General features: G+C 37.2%; 1 protein-coding gene across 1 annotated transcript; it reads right to left on the bottom strand.

The window, feature by feature from the left end:
* Positions 1 to 1,798: 1,798 nt before the first annotated feature.
* Positions 1,799 to 20,721, bottom strand: LOC139137632 (cytochrome P450 2U1-like). The gene is made up of 3 exons (XM_070705826.1): positions 20,265 to 20,721; positions 7,309 to 8,289; positions 1,799 to 3,866 (listed from the first exon to the last, which is right to left on the bottom strand). Exons 2-3 carry the CDS (start codon positions 8,108 to 8,110, stop codon positions 3,673 to 3,675), a joined length of 996 nt encoding a protein of 331 aa, XP_070561927.1. The 5' UTR covers positions 8,111 to 8,289; positions 20,265 to 20,721; the 3' UTR covers positions 1,799 to 3,672.
* Positions 20,722 to 21,635: the final 914 nt, after the last annotated feature.

The raw sequence follows: 21,635 nt of genomic DNA, 5'->3' as shown, positions 1-21,635 counted from the left end.
ATCGTAATCAATTTGTAATTGTCAATGGTAAATCTTCTTGTTACAGGCAAATCAAATGTGGTGTACCGCAGGGTTCCATTCTGGGTCCGACTTTATTCTTGGTATATATTAACGATATTTGTAATTCAACAGACTATTTTAATTGTAGACTTTTTGCAGATGATACAAATATTTTTAAATCTCTACGTACCCAGAATGTAAATCTTACTCAAATTAACGCCAAATTAACGAAATTATCAGTTGGTGTATGGCCAACAAACTCACAGTCAACGTTGACAAAACCAATTATATGATCATAAAGACACCACAGCGAAACACCACATTTGAAGGAAATCTGTCAATTGGGAATGATACAATAGAACAAGTTTCTGTGCAAGCTATTTAGGAGTTACAATAGATTCATCTTTGTCATGGAAATATCATATACGAAAGGTCATTGAAGTAATTACACCCAAAATTGGTATCATTACACGACTAAGACACTATGTTCCAAAATCCATTCTCATTCAACTATATAATGCTTTTATCTTACCTCATATAATGTACTGTTTGGAAATCTGGGGGGGAAACACTTTTTCCAGCTATTTAGAGCCAATTTTTCGCCTTCAGAAACGGATTGTTCGCTCAATTACCTTTCTCATTTCATTGCTCATTCCGAACCTCTGTTTTACAAACTGAATATTTTAGATATCTACAAACTGAGTAAATATTGTACTTGTATGTTTGTTTATGATTTGAAACATAACAATCTTCCTCATACAGTTGAACACTATTTTGAGATTCCAAAGCACTCGTATCCAACACGATTAACACAAGTTGAAAATTTCGTATTCCAGGCTCAAATTTGACAATTTCACAACATAACATTAGGTATGCAGCTGTGAAACACTGGAATTCGCTTCCTGACTATCTCAAACAATTGTCAAGTAGACAAGTTTTCAAGTCTGCATTGAAACATCACTTACTGAATTTACATTAAATCTGTGTTTGTTTCTATCCTCCATCACACTTAAGCTTGTACCGAATAGTTATTAGTATACTCACGGGCCATGAACTCGACTAGTCCTTTTAGACTATTTTCATGGCCCCCACCAGATTTTACAATATTGCAATGTTCTTTTCTTTTCTTTGACTTTGTACAATTTCAGTAATACAGAGTTTTCTGATAATTTTCATTATTGTACATACTATGAAGCATCTGGTGAAATAAAGCATTCATTCATTACGCACAGCAAACAACAACAACAACGACAACAACAACAACAACAACAACAACATCAATCATCTCATAACCGAACTGACAGAGAAATACCATTCTCCTCTATTAATTACAAGAGACTTTAATCACAGATACATTGATTCGCAAAACTGGTAAATGTATATTAAGTGAAAACAATGACAATTTCAAATTTCTGAAGACAGTCTTTGATAGTTTTTCATTCCAATTTCGACACATCACTTCATCAATTGGGAGCAGAGTATCTGACAAGCCCTCCGTGGTTGATCTTGTTCTTACAATTTGACCACTGACGATGTCGAGGAATCTGAAATACTTGCAGATTATTTCTCAACTGTATTTACAAGAGAACCAGTTGGGTACTTTGACTATACCGAAAGTCATTGAACCCTCTTCATTAAATGGACAAATTCATGACCATTTATTCATTTTTTCATTTAATTTGTCTAAAACCGGAGTCGAATATATGCATGATCACTTATTCATTCAGTATCTTTCAACATATCAAAAAATATAAGTAGTATCTCGTATCAAACAAAATTCATGAAAAAATGGCCGGCTTTGTCCCTTTAATTTGAAGTATTTTTGTAAAGATAATTGCCTGCTTGAATCAAAAAGGCAGAGTGTTGTGAAAGATGACTGTAGCATTCCGTGGAAATACAAGGAGTTAAAGAACCCATGGAAATCATAACAATGAGCATGGATTTTGGCAAAAACACCACTGAGGGCGCTAATTTCATCGTTAACCCAAAATTTCAGTGGACTTGCCCACACGAAAAATTCATCAGTTATGCTGACATTGACCTAACACCTGTCTAGGGGATTCATATCGCTATCTCTGAATACTCACCTTTCCAATGACTTATTACAAAGTGTGAGTATTCGGAGAGAGTGGTGGACACACATGAATGCTCACTCCTCATGGCAAAGGAGGGGTGTGTTTTATTTCATATGTGTGGAATTGTAGTAGAAACTTGTGAACGTATCATTTATTGACGATACTTGTAAACAAAAAAAACCAAAACAAATAAACACCGTTTTTTTATTGACAAACATGAACAAAGATACAACTCTCCATTGGTTCCAACAAAAAATATTTGGTTTGGCTTCTAAAAGCTGAAGGAAGACGTGAAGATTATTTCGATTTGTAATTGATTCCACTCTGTAATGTCAATGTCTTTATTTACTCAAAAATCGAAATTTTGAAAGTATATCAGGAATAATAACGAATACAACAGAAAATGAATCCGGTTAAATAAACAACGATATATAATTATTATGCCTGAATGACGTTCATCTGATGACACGTCCATACCGTAATATTATTAGTGAGTGGAGTCAACACTGAATAGGTGATCTCATCAATCCCGTGCCAACAAGTTCGTTAGCTGAAGCTGTTACTCAAAAGTGTACACTTTAGGTAGACAGAAATCATGCAGTTGCTTTCATTCCTTTAGTATTGTCTGTGAACTACATTAAAGACGTGAAGATATGTAAAGATTTTTTGGTAAAATTCAAAGTGCTTATATATCAATTGATACCATTAAAATACAGACACTAAATAATAAATAAGGTCAGCGACTCTGACATCCGTGAACCTGATAGAAAGCAGTTTTCAGATAAAATGAATGTACCGAAAGACCGGTATAGCTCTGACACTGATCTTGGCCCTGATATTGACCTTATCGTTATATGGACCAAATAAGCTGATGACGTTCAACTTCAAGTTTTATGTTAGCTTCCTAATGCTTTCCCGACAGGTTTCTTTGTTTTAAGTATCAGGTATGACGAAAGTACACAAAGTATCGTTAGTATTTCGCCCTATCGAAGATAAGCCGTTAACCCTTGCAGGAAATTTATGTCGCTTGATCGGTAAATTGGAATGTAAGTTTGTTGATTATGTTAGAATGCACCCCGCGGACACGTATCAGGACTCTCAAAGTTTTACAAGATTATCCCGTCTACCGCTTGTGAGGGCTTGTTTTAAAATCCTTGAGTAAGAATAATGTTCACAGGCATAGTTCCTCGAAAATCAAAAAAATATATTTTCCCCGTCGAGTTAACATAAGGATGGCGGGTATTTTGAAATTCTAATATCAGTAAATGTTCGGTAATTTGTTTCTCTAGTACCAAACTTTGCACGTTGGCTCCTGATTTTTATTCGTGATTTGGTAAGTGGTTGAAAGTTTCGTTGAGGAAAGTTTTAGAAAAAGTTTGTTTTACCTGCGATACTTGTACTACCTTAAATGTAAACATAATGATAGAGTTGAGAGATTCGTCTTTTGCGAGAAGTAAGCTGTTGTTGTTGTTGTTGTTGTTGTTGTGTATTTGAGGATAATCTTGCAAATAGTCAATTCCTAAATTTTGTACCCGGCGTTAGTAAGTTTTACTATTCTATACTGAATAACACGTACTCTGATATTTTTTAAAATTCATTATATGTCGTCTACGGTTCTATCAACTGCAATAATTTTGAACTTCTCAGGAACGAGGACAAAGCCAAAAGGACCTTCAGTAGACGGAATGATATCATCATCCGGGAACTTAAATTGGAATTGCTGGATGAGTCGTGTCAGAAAGAGGAACATTTCCATCTTTGCCAGCTGAGAACCGAGGCAGTCACGTGAACCTGTAGTCGAAGAAAAGTTACAATATTTTCCTTTGTTAAAATATGATTTGGTGCACATTTCAGAAGTTAAGCCAATTTACGATATCTTTTCAATCAAGCTGTGATACAATTATAATGTCACGTAGCGTGGTTGTGATATAGCTATTGTCGGATACGTACACTCTGTGGCGTGGAACGTCAGGCAGTAGAGACGGCAACTGGTACACAAATATACTCTAAGTCGTTGCACTTTATTCAGCTGAGTAACATGAGTTACACGGTAAAACTTCTATGTCTCACACTAGTCTAATAATAGGCGTCGGTCACGGTCAGTGTCGTCCGGGGCGTCTCAATAGATTCTACAAAGACATGGTCCACCACAGTCAAATAGACTGGGCTTCTCACTGAGGTCAGTGTGTCAAAGTCTCAGAGCGTCTACGTCTCTGTACAGGAATGCGTCAAGAAGTGAAGTGTCTCTCTGTCCAGAAAGTGTACAACTTAAATCGTCTCTAAATCTGCATATTGTCATGCCTTTGGTAAGCATCTATAATTAACTAAAAGAGAGTCGGCAGTAGTGAAAGACAGGAAGGTCGCTCCCATCAGTACATCTGTCAACATAACGTAGGAAGTTTTCCTTAAGTGTCCGGTTGGTGTTAATGACTCAAGCTGTTGCCAAAACAATACGTTCGCAAAAAGCGGATGAACGGTTACATCAGAGAGTCTCGAAGAGAAACAAGGGAATCGTTCTCACGATGCCCCACGTGCAGAAGGGGTTACAATAGGTCACAGTCATTGTCATTGGTCGAAGCTAAATTCGAGTGATAAAATATTAACTATCTAGTGGCTATGTCACAATAAGAAAAACGTTAAAAACCTGGAATAGATGAACAAGTATTTTATTAACAGAAGATGTGATTATAAACACAGGATTTAAGGGACAACGTCGCTCATTTTTTGCTCACGTGTTGACACACCTGAGCATATGTCGCAGCAATGTCTGTGTGTCTGTGTGTCTGTGTGTGTGTCTGTCTGTCTCTGTACTCAATATCTCAAAAACGGCTCATCAGATCAGAATCAAATCCGGTACATAGATTCAGTTTGCAAATGGCAAGAACTGATTAGTTTTTGGTGGGTGTGGCTTGCTTACTTTTTGTTCATTTGCATAATTAATGATTTTACAAAAAACTGATATATATTGACAATGACTGCACACAATTTGATGAGATTCGCTACAAATGTTGATCACATCAAGATATATCATCTTGAAAGATATTAAGGGGTGACGTGAAAGACAATTACTAATTTGCATGTTTAATGAAATTTCCTAATTTGGAGTATATATCTGAATTCACTCAATCAAAATTGACGAAACTTGGTATGCATATTGAAGATACTATGATTTAACCTTATTGAAAGTCATTAAGCATTTTTACTTCATCCAAATCCTAATTTGCATATTCAATGAATTTTTGAAATTAAGGATATATATTTGAAGTTACATGACCAAAATTAATGAAACTTGCTATGTACATTAAAGATACTATCATAGAACTTTATTAAATGTCATTCAGCATTTTTGCTTCAGCCAATTCCTAATTTGCATATTTTATGAACTTTCCTGATTAGGGGTATTTATCTGAATTGACGAGACCAAAGTTGATGAAATGGGCTATGTACATTAAAGATACTATGATAGGACATTATTGAAAGTCATTATGCATTTGAACTTTAGCCAATTCCTTATTTGCATATCTAATGAACTTTCATAATCAGGGATATTTATCTGTATTGACTAAACCAAAGTTGACAAAACTTGCTATGTACATTAAAGATGCTACGATACGACATTATTGAAAGTCATAAAGCATTCTTACTTAATCCATCTCCTAATTTGCATATTTAATGAATTTTTGAAATTAGCGATATATATTTGAATTTACATGACCAAAATTGATGAAACTTGCTATGTACATTAAAGATACTATTATGTAGGCTAACATTATTGAAAGGCATTAAGCATTTTTGCTTCAGCCAATTCCTAATGTGTGTATTTAATGAACTTTCCTAATTAGGGATATATACTTGGATTTATTTGATCAAAGTTGGCATAACATGCTATGTACATTGATGATTATACCAGGTTATACCAATATTGGAAGTCATTTCGCACTTAAGTTTTCATGTCAGCTAATTTATAGTTTGCACATCTAATGAGCTTTCAAAGTTTGGAATATATCAGTGTTTTTGCTAAGGTTGGGGAATATTGGTAAATGATTTGGGAACCCCGGTAACATTGCTGCTGTCCCTCTATTTGATTATATTGATATACCAAGGGGAACCCTGGTAACATTTACCTACTTACCGCCCTTAGCAAAAACACTGTATATACCGGTAGTTTGAAGGACTTGACCAAAGGCAATACACTTGCTATATTAAGTGGTGATACAATGATAGAAGTCAAAGAAATTAATTATTTTTATTTCAGCTAATTACATATTTGAATACTTAATGCCCTATAGAGTTAATCTGTGGTGAATATTGTTTATTATGTTGATCATAATACTTTCAATGAAGTTGCAAACATGTGGCAAATGTTCAAATTTACACATAACTGCAATATATAATGAAACACGTGAGCATTTACAGTTCATATCTGGTAACCTTTACTTGATACAAGAATTCATTGCATATATGAAGTCGCACACTTTACAAAATATGGGCCTACAACTTAAGCAATGTAAACACGTATTTCTTTGCTGAATGCAAATAGATGATTTTGTTCTTGACCTCAAGACGAAACGAACTACTTCTATATCCCAACCTGGTGTTTATCCGGATTTATTATGTCAATAAATGTCGCCACAATGTAAGTGAAAGCTGCTGTATATGCTGCTATATGTATCCTTCTCCATATGAAACGCAACACCAAGATATCATAACGAAAACTTGCATCAGGTCCAAATTTTATGTAACAGTATATAAGCATTTAGTCATGCACAGTCAGAGTTGTACGCTGTAGCTAATTTTACGGTAAAAAACCTAGAAATCTCCACGACAAGTTTAAACTTGTCTGGCTGCAAGTAGAGGTTCAGTACAATTGTATTTCTGTGTTTCAAGTAGTCAAACAGCCCAAACAACTCTTCACATCAAACAAACAAAAGCTCCAAAAATAGCGGCTTTGTCCCTTAATGGTGGGCATGTTTTAATTTACAGAAATAACTTTGTTCTTTTCGCTGCAGCGTTGCCTTAGGTTGAAACAGCCATTCTGTGCTTAACCCCTTACCAATTTTTATGAATTTTTCTGTAATTTTTTGGTTAATTGTGGACCAAAAGGATATCACATTTCATTAGCTACAGATTTTTATCAAAATTTTGTCAAACTTTGAAAAAAATTGACTTTGGCATATTTCATAAGGGCGACAAAAATGACTTTGGTGCTCAAAGGGTTACTATCACTACTTACCGACTGAAAACGGCATAAGCCGTTCACTGTTCACCAGTCTCCCCGAATCATCCAGAAACCTAGCAGGATCAAACTTCTCTGGATGCTCCCATAGCTCCTCGTTCATGTGCACAGCCCAGAAGTTTGGCATAACCATGGCTCCCTTCGGAATGTTGTAACCATAGAGCTCTGCATCTTCCATCATAGACCGTGCAATACCGATTGGAACAATGCTTGCTATTCGCTGAACTTCCAACAATACCGCTTCTACGTACGGGAGTTTGGTTTTGTCGGCATAGGATGGGGTATTTTCAAGGCCAATGGCGTTTTTAATTTCGCTAAAACAATTCTCTTGGATGTCCTGGTTTAGGCAGAGATAGAGTAAGACCCATAGCAAAGTAGTTGCGGAGGTTTCAGTTCCAGCGGTGAAAAGGACGATTAAAGAATATTTGAGGTGGTCTGGATCTTCTGAGAAGGTGCTTGAGTTGTGCCTGTTTGATGGATTACTTTTGTAGTTTTTGACTTGACTTATGTACCCTCTGATAAACGACTCTTGAACAGGTTCACACTGTGAAATCGTCTCTGTATGTTCGGCTATTGCCTTCTCCATGAACATACCCATTCGGTTGTGCTCTGCCATCAGCCTGGTTTTTATTGGCAAGGGCAAACGGCACAACGATGGAATAAAACTGAGAATTGAAGACTGTTGAGTATTCACTGCTAACTGACGACTGATCTCTAGAAGTCCCTTGAACTCTTCGTCGTCATAATCGAATCGCTTCCCGAACAGCAAGTTACAGGTTATGTTGGAAACGGCACTCATTAAAACCTGACTCAAATCTGTCGGCGCACCGTTTAATTGTCACAGAGTCTTCGCGAGATGTTGGCTTTCCTCTTGAATTCGTAGTTCAGTCGAGTTTTTTGCCATTCCTAGCTCATGGAAGATTCCCAAGCAGGATTTGCGGAGTTCTTTCCATATTGGCCATGGAGCAAAGAGTATGCCTGCATACAGGAATAGAAAAAAAGATTCTCAGTATAAAGGTAAATACGCCTTGAAGACCAAGACTCGGGTTCTCAATTTTTGTAATACTTTTCTGATCGACCACTTGACAATTTGTGAGTTCATTGTGAAGCCCTTAAAATAAATACAATTTCCACCAACTTACTTTTGTTAAAAATCGGAAATGATTTTTTCGCGTACAAATAACATCAGGATAGAGGCTATTTTCAATTTCAATAATCGGTTAACTTGGGGTTATTTATTTCTCTGGTATCGTATTTTTGCACGGTCTACTGCTTTTACAGGAGTTCAGCTTTCTGCAACTACAACAACAGCCAACTTCTTCTTCCGTCAATTTTTTGTCGACCTAGATCTCAGAGACCGCTGCACGCCACAGGTTATCGTAACATTGCTTGGATAGTCGTTCCGAGGCGGGCGGCCGCAGGTCACCGTTTACTTGGGAAAAAAAAGATAACCTGTGCTGCACGCAGCCATTTCAAACTTGCAGGGCTGATGGGCTCAAAGCAGGCTCAAAGAGTACTAATGCACCTGTTCCTTTAAATTTTCATTGGTCACAGGACCTGGCCGCTATCTTGGATTTAAATTTTCTTATTCTGTCTAATTTGCATCATATTTGACCCCCGGATTTAAAGTTTGACCGCTCGCTTGGCTGACGCACAGGTTATCGTAACATTGCTTGGATAGTCGTTCCGAGGCGGGCGGCCGCAGGTCGCCGTTTACTTGGAAAACAAAGAAGTAAACGGCGACCTGCGGCCGCCCGCCTCGGAACGACTATCCAAGCAATGTTACGATAACCTGTGGGCTGACGGACCGTGGCAGTAACGTCCAGAGCAATCAGCGCACACCACGGATTATTACGATGTGCGCAGTGGATAAATAATTCTAAATACAGTGAGGGCATATGGGGTGAGAACACCGCCAAAATTATCTTGAAATCTTTATTTAAACTTATCTCATCATTATTATTCCATTATTTGGTGATTTGGTCATTTTTATGTCCTTATTTAGTCTTTATTATGCGATTATTTGGTGCTTATTACGACATTACCTTGACATTATTATGAATTTATTATGTTAATTCGGTTCTTTTTCAATTATTCGGCATTGATGTCTTGATTTGGAACTTATTTCATCATTATTTTGCCATTATTTTGTGATTTGGTCATTTTTATGTCATTATTTGGTCTTTATTACGCGATTATTTGGTCATGATTATGATATTATCTTGACATTATTATGAATTTATTATGTTAATTCGGTTCTTTTGCCATTATTCGGCATTGATGTCTTGATTTGGAACTTATTTCATCATTATTATTCCATTATTTGGTGATTTGGTCATTTTTACTTCACTATTTGGTCTTTATTATGCGATTATTTGGTGATTATTATGATATTACTTGACATTATTATGAATTTATTATGTTAATTCGGTTCTTTTGCATTATTCGGCATTGATGTCTTGATTTGGAACTTATTTCATCATTATTATTCCATTATTTGGTGATTTGGTCATTTTTACGTCATTATTTGGTCTTTATTATGCGATTATTTGGTGATTATTACGACATTACCTTGACATTATTACGAATTTATTATGTTAATTCGGTTCTTTTTCAATTATTCGGCATTGATGTCTTGATTTGGAACTTATTTCATCATTATTATGCCATTATTTTGTGATTAGGTCATTTTTATGTCATTATTTGGTCTTTATTACGCGATTATTTGGTCATGATTATGACATTATCTTGATATTATCTTGACATTATTATGAATTTATTATGTTAATTCGGTTCTTTTACCATTATTCGGCATTGATGTCTTGATTTGGAACTTATTTCATCATTATTATTCCACTATTTGGTGATTTGGTCATTTTTATGTCATTATTTGGTCTTTATTATGCGATTATTTGGTGATTATTACGACATTACCTTGACATTATTATGAATTTATTATGTTAATTCGGTTCTTTTTCAATTATTCGGCTTTGATGTCTTGATTTGGAACTTATTTCATCATTATTTTGCCATTATTAGGTGATTTGGTCATTTTTATGTCATTATTTGGTCTTTATTACGCGATTATTTGGTCATGATTACGACATTATCTTGATATTATCTTGACATTATTATGAATTTATTATGTTAATTCGGTTGTTTTGCTATTATTTAGTATTTATGTCTTGATTTGGAACTTATCTCATCATTATTATTTCATTATTTGGTGATTGGGTCATTTTTGTGTCATTACTAGCCATTATTATGCGATTATTTGGTCATGATTACGACATTATTATGACATTAGCTGGCTTTCAATTATTTGACCTACTTTATTATCTGAACTCATTATTTGACCTGCATTTGAACCCTACCCAGAAATCATTGCACATCACAATGGCGGCTGTAATTTGGTCGGTCTCCTCGGATAGAGAGAGAAAAGCGGGCTTTGCTTAAGTTTTAAAGCGCAGCTCAGCATATCGCGTATCTAGAATAGTTTATCGTGCTCGAAAACATAGGTCGACCACGATTTCGGATTAAAAATCGATTGTTTTCGGCGGCGGAACTGGGCGCTCCATACTGGAAGTCAGCGGGCTGTCGACAGCCCCAGCACTGCCATGTAGACTCTCGTAGAGCCACTATAGCACTATCGTAGTTGATAGCGCTTGTAGTGTTGTAGAAAAGGGCACTAAAACGCTATCAACTACGGTGGTGCCTGTGCGTAGAGCTAAAAGGTGTTATTAATACCCGAACTCTATCATATAAATCGGCCCGACACGGTTTACATCATGAACTTGGGTATAAGGACGTAGGGCACAGCAATGGTGGGGTCCGGCCTCGACCTCAACGCCTATCTGCCTGAGTCTATGAAACCCATGGCTATACGTAGCTGTGGGTCGATCCATAGCTATGGTGTTTTCTGACCGGATTCCTGCCTTTTAATGGCTGGTTTTGATTACGATTTTGTGGTGGCGGGGTTAAAATAGTAAAAGTCAAAACCAGCCCGTAAAAGGCAGGAATCTCGTCTGAAAACACCACAGCTATGGACCCACAGCTAGGCTATACGCATCGAGGCAGCATTTTTAAGCTTACTCAATTTTAATAGAGCCGTCTTTTTAAAATTGTGTCCTAAACATTGTGTTTAGAAAACTTCAATGTGATTCCGAACGATTCCTTTTTTGAAGAAAACGTCGAACCTTTGTAATTGAAATATATAAACCATGATTTATCAATGTGATATATATTATTCTAAATTACAATAGGCCTAAATCCGAAATTATTTATAGGTGATTAGAATGGCATGATGTAGGCCTAAACAGGGCGGAACTTTCCGATTTCCAGTGTACCCGATTATCAGAACTTACTTTTAATTTTCTTGGTATAGTTCTGAACGTAAAAGAAATCCGTTTCTCATAACTGCAGGGCTTCACCAAATGTAGAAATTATTGCGGTTTTTCAATATGATTTGAGTTGGGCCGGTGATCTTTCATTTGTACTTGAGTACAACGCGTCTCTATACATGCTATAGCCGAGATATTGAGATGTAAGGTTTTGAAATCATTTTTCTAGACGATATTATATGTAAAATTAAATAATTTTAACAAACAGGAATCGTACAATATTTGACAAACAATTTATATGGACAGAGTCGGTTGCAAAAATGTCAACAATAAGCAGGGAGGAAATTTTAATTCCCGTGAGTATTTCAATATAAAACTTCCAAAAGGTAAAATATATTCGTACATTTCCAAGAATTTTCCATAACTGATGCATCTTTGAAGTTACGGTTACAGGTAATATTTAATTTCTTCCTATATGCCCGTGGTATAAAAATTGAGTGTGTTTCAAGTCCTCGCATACCGTCCTTAATTCCCGACATGTTATTTTCAAAAATACTCCTTGCAGTAAATGTTTAAATTTGTTTTAATAATTGCCAATGTCATGATACTGTACAAGACACGGCACAACAGCTGTGTGTATGGCGATGCTTCGGTGTATGCAGTATGTTTTATTTGCCTAATCAACACAGCAAAAAATACGTAAAACTTGCAGCTTGAGAAAACAGCGACTGCATGTTCGGCCGTGTGGACTTGATAAAAACGATTGTTTTCGCTATTAATATCGCGCTCTGCGGAAGAAAAACAACATCGCATAATCGAAAGGGAAAACAAAAGAAAGAATCAAAATCGTGCATGGGGAGACAATACAGTTTTAAAGGTTGGAGTCCTCACAACGAATCAACATACTTCTTTACGGGGAAAAATCATAAAGTTTCATGACAAACAACGCAATAAAAAGTCGTTAGGTAAGCGACCGTGCCCCTATGAGTTTACGATAAAAATAACATATGTTCGAGAATAGTTCCTGACAAACAAAAATGTAATGTGGCATACGTATGATAAGACATCTTCACTGAACGAATATTTCCTTGATACTTATCACCGGCTTTTCAGACTGTAGCATACAGATGCAACTCTAACTGGCCTTAAAATAAGATAAAAGAAAAGTAGGCCCTATTGCTTTCTCATTTTTTTTTTCATAAATCTCATCTGGACTCATCTGGATGAGAAGGCTTCAATTAATGGCACGAATATGCTGAGATGATTTGGATTCTAATAATACAATCAAATGCAGTGTGGTCTATATTTGGCAAATAAATACGACAATATAATCGCTTTGTCAAGGTCAAACATATTTACGAAAGAGTATATAATAAACTATAGATCATTAGGAATAAATCAAAGAATGATTTCGGTGTGAACTTCTATTGAAATCTTGCCTTTACAGTCACATGTAGAAATGTTTTATATTCATTACATTGTAAATAAGACTTGACAACCTGAAAACTAGTTCCTGCAGAAGTATTTATTTAAAAATATATGGGGGTGTCGGAACACAGGGATGTCGCAACATGGGGTGTTGGAGCTTCAGGGCGGTCACCATCAACTGCCACCGCATTGGCAAAATACGAGAAACTTTCGTGTCTAATAACATAAACGTCTAAATAACATAACACATAATCTTGGTCGCACTTCGCTCCATGGAACTGGGGTAACATAATCCTTATACCTTTACTGAGCTGTGCGCAGTGTGCGAAACTCACCGCGCAAAAATCTTTACTGGTCAAGCGGGCCAGCAACTTTAGAAAATCAATGGCCCTGAAGGAAATCAACTGGTCCCATTATCAGGTCAAATCCGTTGAAATATAGAGGATTATTTACCCGCGCTCAGTATAGGGCCAAGAAGGTAACATGTGATTGAAAAAATAAAAAGACACCACTTCAAAAACCTAATATCAAACTGTTTTTGTGTCTTTAATTCTTTTGAAGCAAAATATGAAGATGACTATCAAAACCAAAAGTTGGGGTAACTGATCTCAGTGCCAAAAAAAATATGGAATCAGTGAAAGGTTAAGCACAAACTCATAAGACTTTTTTATTTCATAAAAAATAACCTTTCACAAAAATATTTCTAACAATGAGAAAACGAGCATTAAGCGCGGGCTTGAAATATGTCCCAATATGGAAAAGCTAGGCGTCCAGAACACCGATCAGGGATGGGTAATTAAGTTTTGGCAGCACAAACACCGGATCAAACACAAATGGAGTCAATACAACATTTGACTCTTCAAAAAAAATTCTGGCTTCTCCTCTTTGAGGGACTCATCGTCAATTCAAGGAAGGGAATACAAAAATAAGGGCAACTGATGAAGAGAAATAATACTGAAGTGTCGAAATCCACGTCAAAAGACGAATCACAAATTTAAAATGTAATCTTAACCACATAAAGGGACTGTGGCTTAACCTTAACTGTGACTAAGGCAAATAGCCATCAAAGTCAGAACTACTTGCCACAATGTATATGTCGGACATTTACTTTCTGGTATTGAAGTTTGACGTCCAACATATTTCCGTCATACACAATCTATATATCGGGTCTAATATCGGTACTAGACGACACAAAAATGGCTTGCCGTCTGTCGCGCACGCCGGGTTTGAGAAATTGCCGATATTTTACTTCAAGCTGATACATATCGGCGATTTTGGGACTCTAAATTATAGTAATCGACACTGGGCAATTCTAGAATGACTTGCCTTGCGTCTCAACACGGCGGATCTGTGAAATCACATATATTTACTCGATATTTATCGGCGATTGGGACCATATGCATATGGTCACTAGAATGACTTGCCTTGTGTCTTAGGCACGTCTGATCTATGTAAAATCTCCGATGTTTATCGGCGATTCCGTGACAAATGTCCGATATATATGTCAGAGATTTGCCACCTCACAGATCTTGCAAAACCCGCCCGGCAAACCCGATTTCCTCAATATGGCTCTAACTTCGATACTTTACGATACTATACTTGTCAAATCGTGGGCAAATAATTGATGTTTATCTGGGAGATCACCATGTGTAAAAACTGGTCCAGTGGTCTAGCCAAGCCCGACTTCCGTAGTCCGAATCTGACTTAAATTATACGATACTTGTCTAAAACAGTGGGTAAATATCCAACATCGGAGATTTCACCATCTCACATATGTGACCATAAAACGTAGTTTTTCTCGAGGGTCCACGATCTGACCAAACAATTCTAATTTCGATACTGTGTTGTCCAAAAGTCCAATGCGCTATAAAACAATTTAATTACGCTATTATGACCACAAGGAGATCTTGAACCTAACAAATGAAATGCTTTACAAATGGAGAGGATATTGCATAGCGCCACTCATTACTTTGGCGATAAAACGTGAGGTGGGCCTATAAGGTCTTTGGCTTTGACGTCGTGCCGATCAGTCTGTTAACCTTTAGGCCTATTTGCGAATTTCGCGTTTTGCAAATCTCTTGAAAGAATAAATTTCGTATCTTTGAATAATTTTGTCGGGTATTTAGCTTAGCAAAACATTTTGGTAAACATCTGTACATACAGGAAAAGTTTAACGTTACTGTCCCTCGTCTTTAGGGACAGCAGGACATCTGTCAAGTGTTACTGGTCCGGCATGAAAACAGTTGGTCTTAGGCCACGGGTTAGCGTGAATTTCGCACGCTGGCTGTGCGTGGCAGGTTGGGTGTAACCTCGCTCTGCATGGCAGGGCTGTGTGTTACCGGCGTTATACGGCCTGCTCAATGTGGTGGGAGGCCGTATAACGCCGGTAACACCGCCCTGCTACGCAGAGAGCTAGGTGTAACCACAGTCCCTCTGGGGATGGAGGGACTGTAACTGCCTACCATAGCTATGGAGACATGACACCGTCGGCTACCCCCACCACAGCCCAGTTCCGCCGCCGAAAACAATCGATTTTTAATCCGAAATCGTGGTCGACCTATGTTTTCGAGCACGATAAACTATTCTAGATACGCGATATGCTGAGCTGCGCTTTAAAACTTAAGCAAAGCCCGGTTTTCTTCTCTCTGTCCGAGGAGACCGACCAAATCACAGCCGCCATTGTGATGTGCAATGATTTCTGGGTAGGGTTCAAATGCAGGTCAAATAATGAGTTCAGATAATAAAGTAGGTCAAATAATTGAAAGCCAAGCTAATGTCATAATAATGTCGTAATCATGACCAAATAATCGCATAATAATGGCTAGTAATGACACAAAAATGACCCAATCACCAAATAATGAAATAATAATGATGAGATAAGTTCCAAATCAAGACATAAATACTAAATAATAGCAAAACAACCGAATTAACATAATAAATTCATAATAATGTCAAGATAATATCAAGATAATGTCGTAATCATGACCAAATAATCGCGTAATAAAGACCAAATAATGACATAAAAATGACCAAATCACCAAATAATGGCAAAATAATGATGAAATAAGTTCCAAATCAAGACATCAATGCCGAATAATTGAAAAAGAACCGAATTAACATAATAAATTCATAATAATGTCAAGATAATGTCGTAATCACCAAATAATTGCATAATAAAGACCAAATAATGACGTAAAAATGACCAAATCACCGAATAATGGCAAAATAATGATGAAATAAGTTCCAAATCAAGACATCAATGCCGAATAATTGAAAAAGAACCGAATTAACATAATAAATTCGTAATAATGTCAAGGTAATGTCGTAATAATCACCAAATAATTGCATAATAAAGACCAAATAATGACGTAAAAATGACCAAATCACCGAATAATGGCAAAATAATGATGAAATAAGTTCCAAATCAAGACATCAATGCCGAATAATTGAAAAAGAACCGAATTAACATAATAAATTCGTAATAATGTCAAGGTAATGTCGTAATAATCACCAAATAATTGCATAATAAAGACCAAATAATGACGTAAAAATGACCAAATCACCGAATAATGGCAAAATAGTGATGAAATAAGTTCCAAATCAAGACATCAATGCCGAATAATGGCAAAAGAACCGAATTAACATAATAAATTCATAATAATGTCAAGGTAATGTCGTAATAATCACCAAATAATTGCATAATAAAGACCAAATAATGACGTAAAAATGACCAAATCACCGAATAATGGCAAAATAGTGATGAAATAAGTTCCAAATCAAGACATCAATGCCGAATAATGGCAAAAGAACCGAATTAACATAATAAATTCATAATAATGTCAAGATAATGTCATAATCATGACCTAATCATCGAAAAATAAAGACAAAATAATGACATAAAAATGACCAAATCACCAAATAATGGCATAATAATTGAGAAATAAGTTCCAAATTAAGACATCAATGCCAAATAATGTCACAACAACCAAATTACCAAATAGGTTCGTTATTATGTCAAAATAATATCCAAATAATGATTAAATAATTGCATAATAATGGCAAAATATTTACATAATTATCACCAAATCACCAAAATAAATGGAATAATAATGATGAGATAAGTTTAAATAAAGATTTCAAGATAATTTTGGCGGTGTTCTCACCCCATAAGGGCAAGGCCACCTACATTGGTTACGATATGTCTACAGACACTGAACACGAACACCGAGCTCATGAGTGAGGAATATTGAAACAGGATATACACAAGAGGCCAAATGCCTCTGGTCACACAGCCCTAGAGCTTGGCCGCCTAAGCCGTTCCCAGATGACCTTCGAACGGAACACAGGTCCGAGGTCATTTATAATTACGGAGTTTCTATTGACACCCGGGCAAGAAACTGCGCTGTACGACTATTTAGGGGCTATATCGACATCCCGACCCTACTCCATGCCCATTCCCAATACTCAAATTTCAGAATCGAGCGAAGTTATGTCGTCCATTTCTCGTTTCTAAGGGGAGAACCATTTGATTTCTTGGGGGGGGGGTATGGAGAAGTGGGTATGGGAGCAATTTTTTTTTCCTGTCAGAGTGACAGCAATTTTTTTTTTGTACAGTCAGACCTGCATCAATTTATTTTTTCAAATTGAGTAGCAGTGCAAATTTGTTTTTATTAGTCATCAAGTTTGTAATGCGTTGTATATAAGGGAGTCGTCATTATTTACGGCCTGAAACTCCGAAATTTCGAGTGATCCTCCCCCCCTCACCAACCATGATAAATTTAGTAACCTCCCTCTCTATCTCTGAAATTTTGACTGATCCCCCACTTATTTAATACCAATACATGTAATTGTAAAATTTACAAAATACAGCAACAGTAAAGACCTTTCAAATCCTGATGTACCCTGCTAGACTATAAAGGTGAACACATCAAAATGATATTCACAGTCACAATAAAATAAAGATATAAAAGCTCACACAGTATCTAACCATATAGTGTATTGTTCAATTTGGATGGATATTATGACAGGGTTTTCACTAGGATATCTGGCCGGGCAGAATTTGAAAGTACAGGGGGTGAACACTGGGAAAGTGTGACAGGGGCTTTCCCCTATCTAGCATGGAAATTTTTAAGATATTGTTGTGTGCAATGGTGCAGTCTGGTGCAATCTGAAAGGTGTTTTTTAATTTTTGTACTGAGTGAAACTGTTAGAATACCCCAAGGGGAGAGCACGAGAGGGGGTTCCCCCTGTCGTATTGGAAATTTTGAGAAATTGATGTGTTTAATGGTGCAATCTGAGAGGAGTTTCAGTTTATTTTGCACTCAGTAAAACTGCTTGAAAATGACATTGAACACTGATATTTTTACATTTTTATGTGATCAGTGTTTGAGTAACAATATTCAACAACCAAACAACGACAATACAATTTGTGAAAAACAGTTCTGTTTGCCAGAGACTGAAGACAAATGAATATACAGGAACGGAAAGTCTGTGACCTTCTTGTGTCATTTCTCCAGCTGCCAGCTTCTAATGAAAAGGCGGAATATGGTATGTTTAACTGTCAAAATGGTCATTGAACTGAGGTAAATTAAAACATGTTTCTGTGATAATAAAGGATGAATTCACAACAGTTCAGTTTTGTCCTAGATCCTGTGAAAATTTTGAGAAATTGATGTGCGCCACGGTGCAGTGTAGTGCAATCTGAGAGGTATTTTCAATTTGTCTTTTACCAGTAAAACTGTTAGAAGACCCAAGGGGGAGAGCACGAGAGGGGGGTGCCCCCTTTCGCATCGAAAATTTTGAGAAATGGATGTGTGCAATGGTGCAATCTGAGATGTGTTTCAGTTTATTTCGCACAAAAAAATTGAGTAACCCCGCCCCCTACCTCTCCACATTTTCAGTAACGCCCCCTGAAGTTTTCAATTTTTTTAGTGACCCCCTCCCCACTCACATTCCTCCGAATACATGGCGAGACACCGGTGAATCGATAGTGCTTTGACCTTGGTCATGTGATCTCAGTCCCCAGTAAACCGGTTTGTTGATTGAGAGATTCGTCTTAACGGTCTTTAAGAACCAAAAATGGGGTTCCTTCATCAGTCGCTCTCTTGTTTTGTATCCCCTCCGCTTGGTTGTGTGATTATTAAGTCATCTTCGTCCTCAAAGAGGAGAAGCCAGATTAGTTATTGAGAGAGTTCGCCACTATTGACGGACTCTATAATGAGCGATCCGGTGTGTGGTGTCATATTATAATTAACATGACCGAGCATCGATGTAAGTTCTCAGGGAAGATATTATCTTTTGTTGTCAGAGAAACAAGGCTCCCACATTGTATTTCATTATATTTGTTGTTCCTCGATTTTTCATTGTCAACTTGAACATCTTTCTAACATATATTAAGAGAATGATATATTGGTTTTAACACTAGTTTATTGACTCCTGTCTTGTGTTTTAAATTTTCACAATTTACAGAAGTCAAATAGTCCCCTTTAGATAGTGCCTATGCCATTGAGATATTGCGACAGAAATCCTGAAATATGTTTTCTTGGGTCAGAAAAGGGAAGGAAAACATTGAGTGTACTGAGGTGTAAAGTAGACCTATGTAGTGCATTCTTATCAAAAGTGCTGGGAAAAAACCATAAGAATTGCTTGAGTAAAAACATTTGCGCCGGCAAAGAATACATGATAATAAGGTTTCCAAATTTTGCTAATTTTTGGTGCATTGTGAAAATTTTTTTTTCACTTCTGTCTGTTATGACAATTTTTTTTCTCAGGCCATTACAAAATCAATTTTTTTTCTTCTATCTCACCTGGTGACAATTTTTTTTTCTCAAAATCCTCCATACCCCCCAAACAATCAAATGGTTCTCCCCTAAGAAGTTGATATAGAAATATACCGAGCGGTCGACAGCTCGGGGTCAATATTAAAAACCAGATTTTTATCCTCAGGTGAAGGTTGTCGAAGGAACGCAACATCGCGACATTTGACCCAGTTACGGGACCTTTGACCTCATTGACAATATGGCTATTGGCACTCGGGTGTCAGTGGAATCGGATTTATGATTAACGCCTCCTTAAGAAATTGATCTTCTTCGAGCTGTGATACATTGCAGCGGTACTTGTGGCGTATATCGAACGCGCTAGGTTCAAGGGTCGTCGCCATAGGAAGCTAATCTTCTGTTCTCTTACCTTTGTTATTAAACAGCTGATTAAAAAGTCCCTCTTGTACCCTCGAAGAGAACATGGAAGACTTTTTGATGAAAGCTTCTTTGATCGCTCGATTGCTGTTCAGAATTACCACTAGCTCCGTACCAATTCGCACACTGAAGACGTCTCCATACACTTTAGCCCATTCCGTAAATTTTTTGTGAGGTCTTCCTCCAAGACGTAACAGACATCCAATTAAAGGCAGACCCAAGGGACCAGGTGGTAGGTTGCGTCGATAGTGACGATACCACAGAGTTGTGGCTAATATGACGATTAGTACGAAGACAACACGGAGAAACTCGAACATAGCTAGAAGCCAATCGCGTTCACCGTGATATGAGGTAAGATTAACCACTGTTACTCTACTTTTCATGGAGTGCGATTGGTCGTGGATGAATTAGTCTCGCGTGCCAGGTGCCAGACCTCGAACCTGCGTCTGTGTTTGATAGGCGTACGAAGTGCGCCACCAGCGGCGGAGCCGCGAATAGCCGCAGGTTACCTGTTTCTCGCAGCTGGCGGCGCGGCTTCGCACTTCGCGGCGCACAATCAAGCGCAGACGCAGATTCGAGGTCTGGCATGCGAGACTATGGATGAATATGCTTTGTCGTATATGACTTCACAATGAACTGGTTTAAAGGCCATCTGTGTAAAATATTTCAGACCTATAAAATACTGAAAAAATGTTTATGTGATCAAAAAGTTATTGACCAAGTTATCAATAGCAGGAAAAACAACTATACGCTTTGCCTTGATCCAGCGGGGAATCTTGGTAATTACAAAGGTGGGAGAGGGTTATACATTTGATTTCACCTAGTTGACCTTTACCCGACATCTTATAGCATCTTTCACGTGATGTTTGCATAGTACACTGGACTGTCCCGATTTGCCTGGCTTTTTTCGGCAGCAGTTATCGGCTGGCCAAGCACTAGCCTACCACCTGGCGTGAAAGCCAGCCAACTCTGCAAAAGTTGAAACATCGTCTAAAAGGAGATCGGATATTGTCAAAACAACGCCACACTACACATATCCATGCAGAGCCCGCTAACTGTCCAGGTCGTATCACTTACTATCAGGTTTAGTATTATCAAATGTACAGATTTTCGCATTTACAAATTTTTAAACTGACAAAATACACACATGAATCATTAATAAATAAGCAAGTGTTTTCTCAACACACCAAACTTTCATGTGACGGAATTATGTAAAACAATACAACTCTGCTAGACAATGTTTCAACTTTTGCAGAGTTGATTCCTTTATGATAGAATCATATTACCGCCTAGCTGATAATTTCCCTTAAAGTGTTGAAAACTCCCCGATTTAGACAAAATGTTCTACTTCGTCTAATGCCAA

The sequence above is a fragment of the Ptychodera flava genome, chromosome 7, assembly GCF_041260155.1.
Source record: "Ptychodera flava strain L36383 chromosome 7, AS_Pfla_20210202, whole genome shotgun sequence".
Taxonomy (NCBI): Eukaryota; Metazoa; Hemichordata; class Enteropneusta; family Ptychoderidae; genus Ptychodera; species Ptychodera flava.
This window is presented reverse-complemented; position numbering and strand designations above follow the sequence as displayed.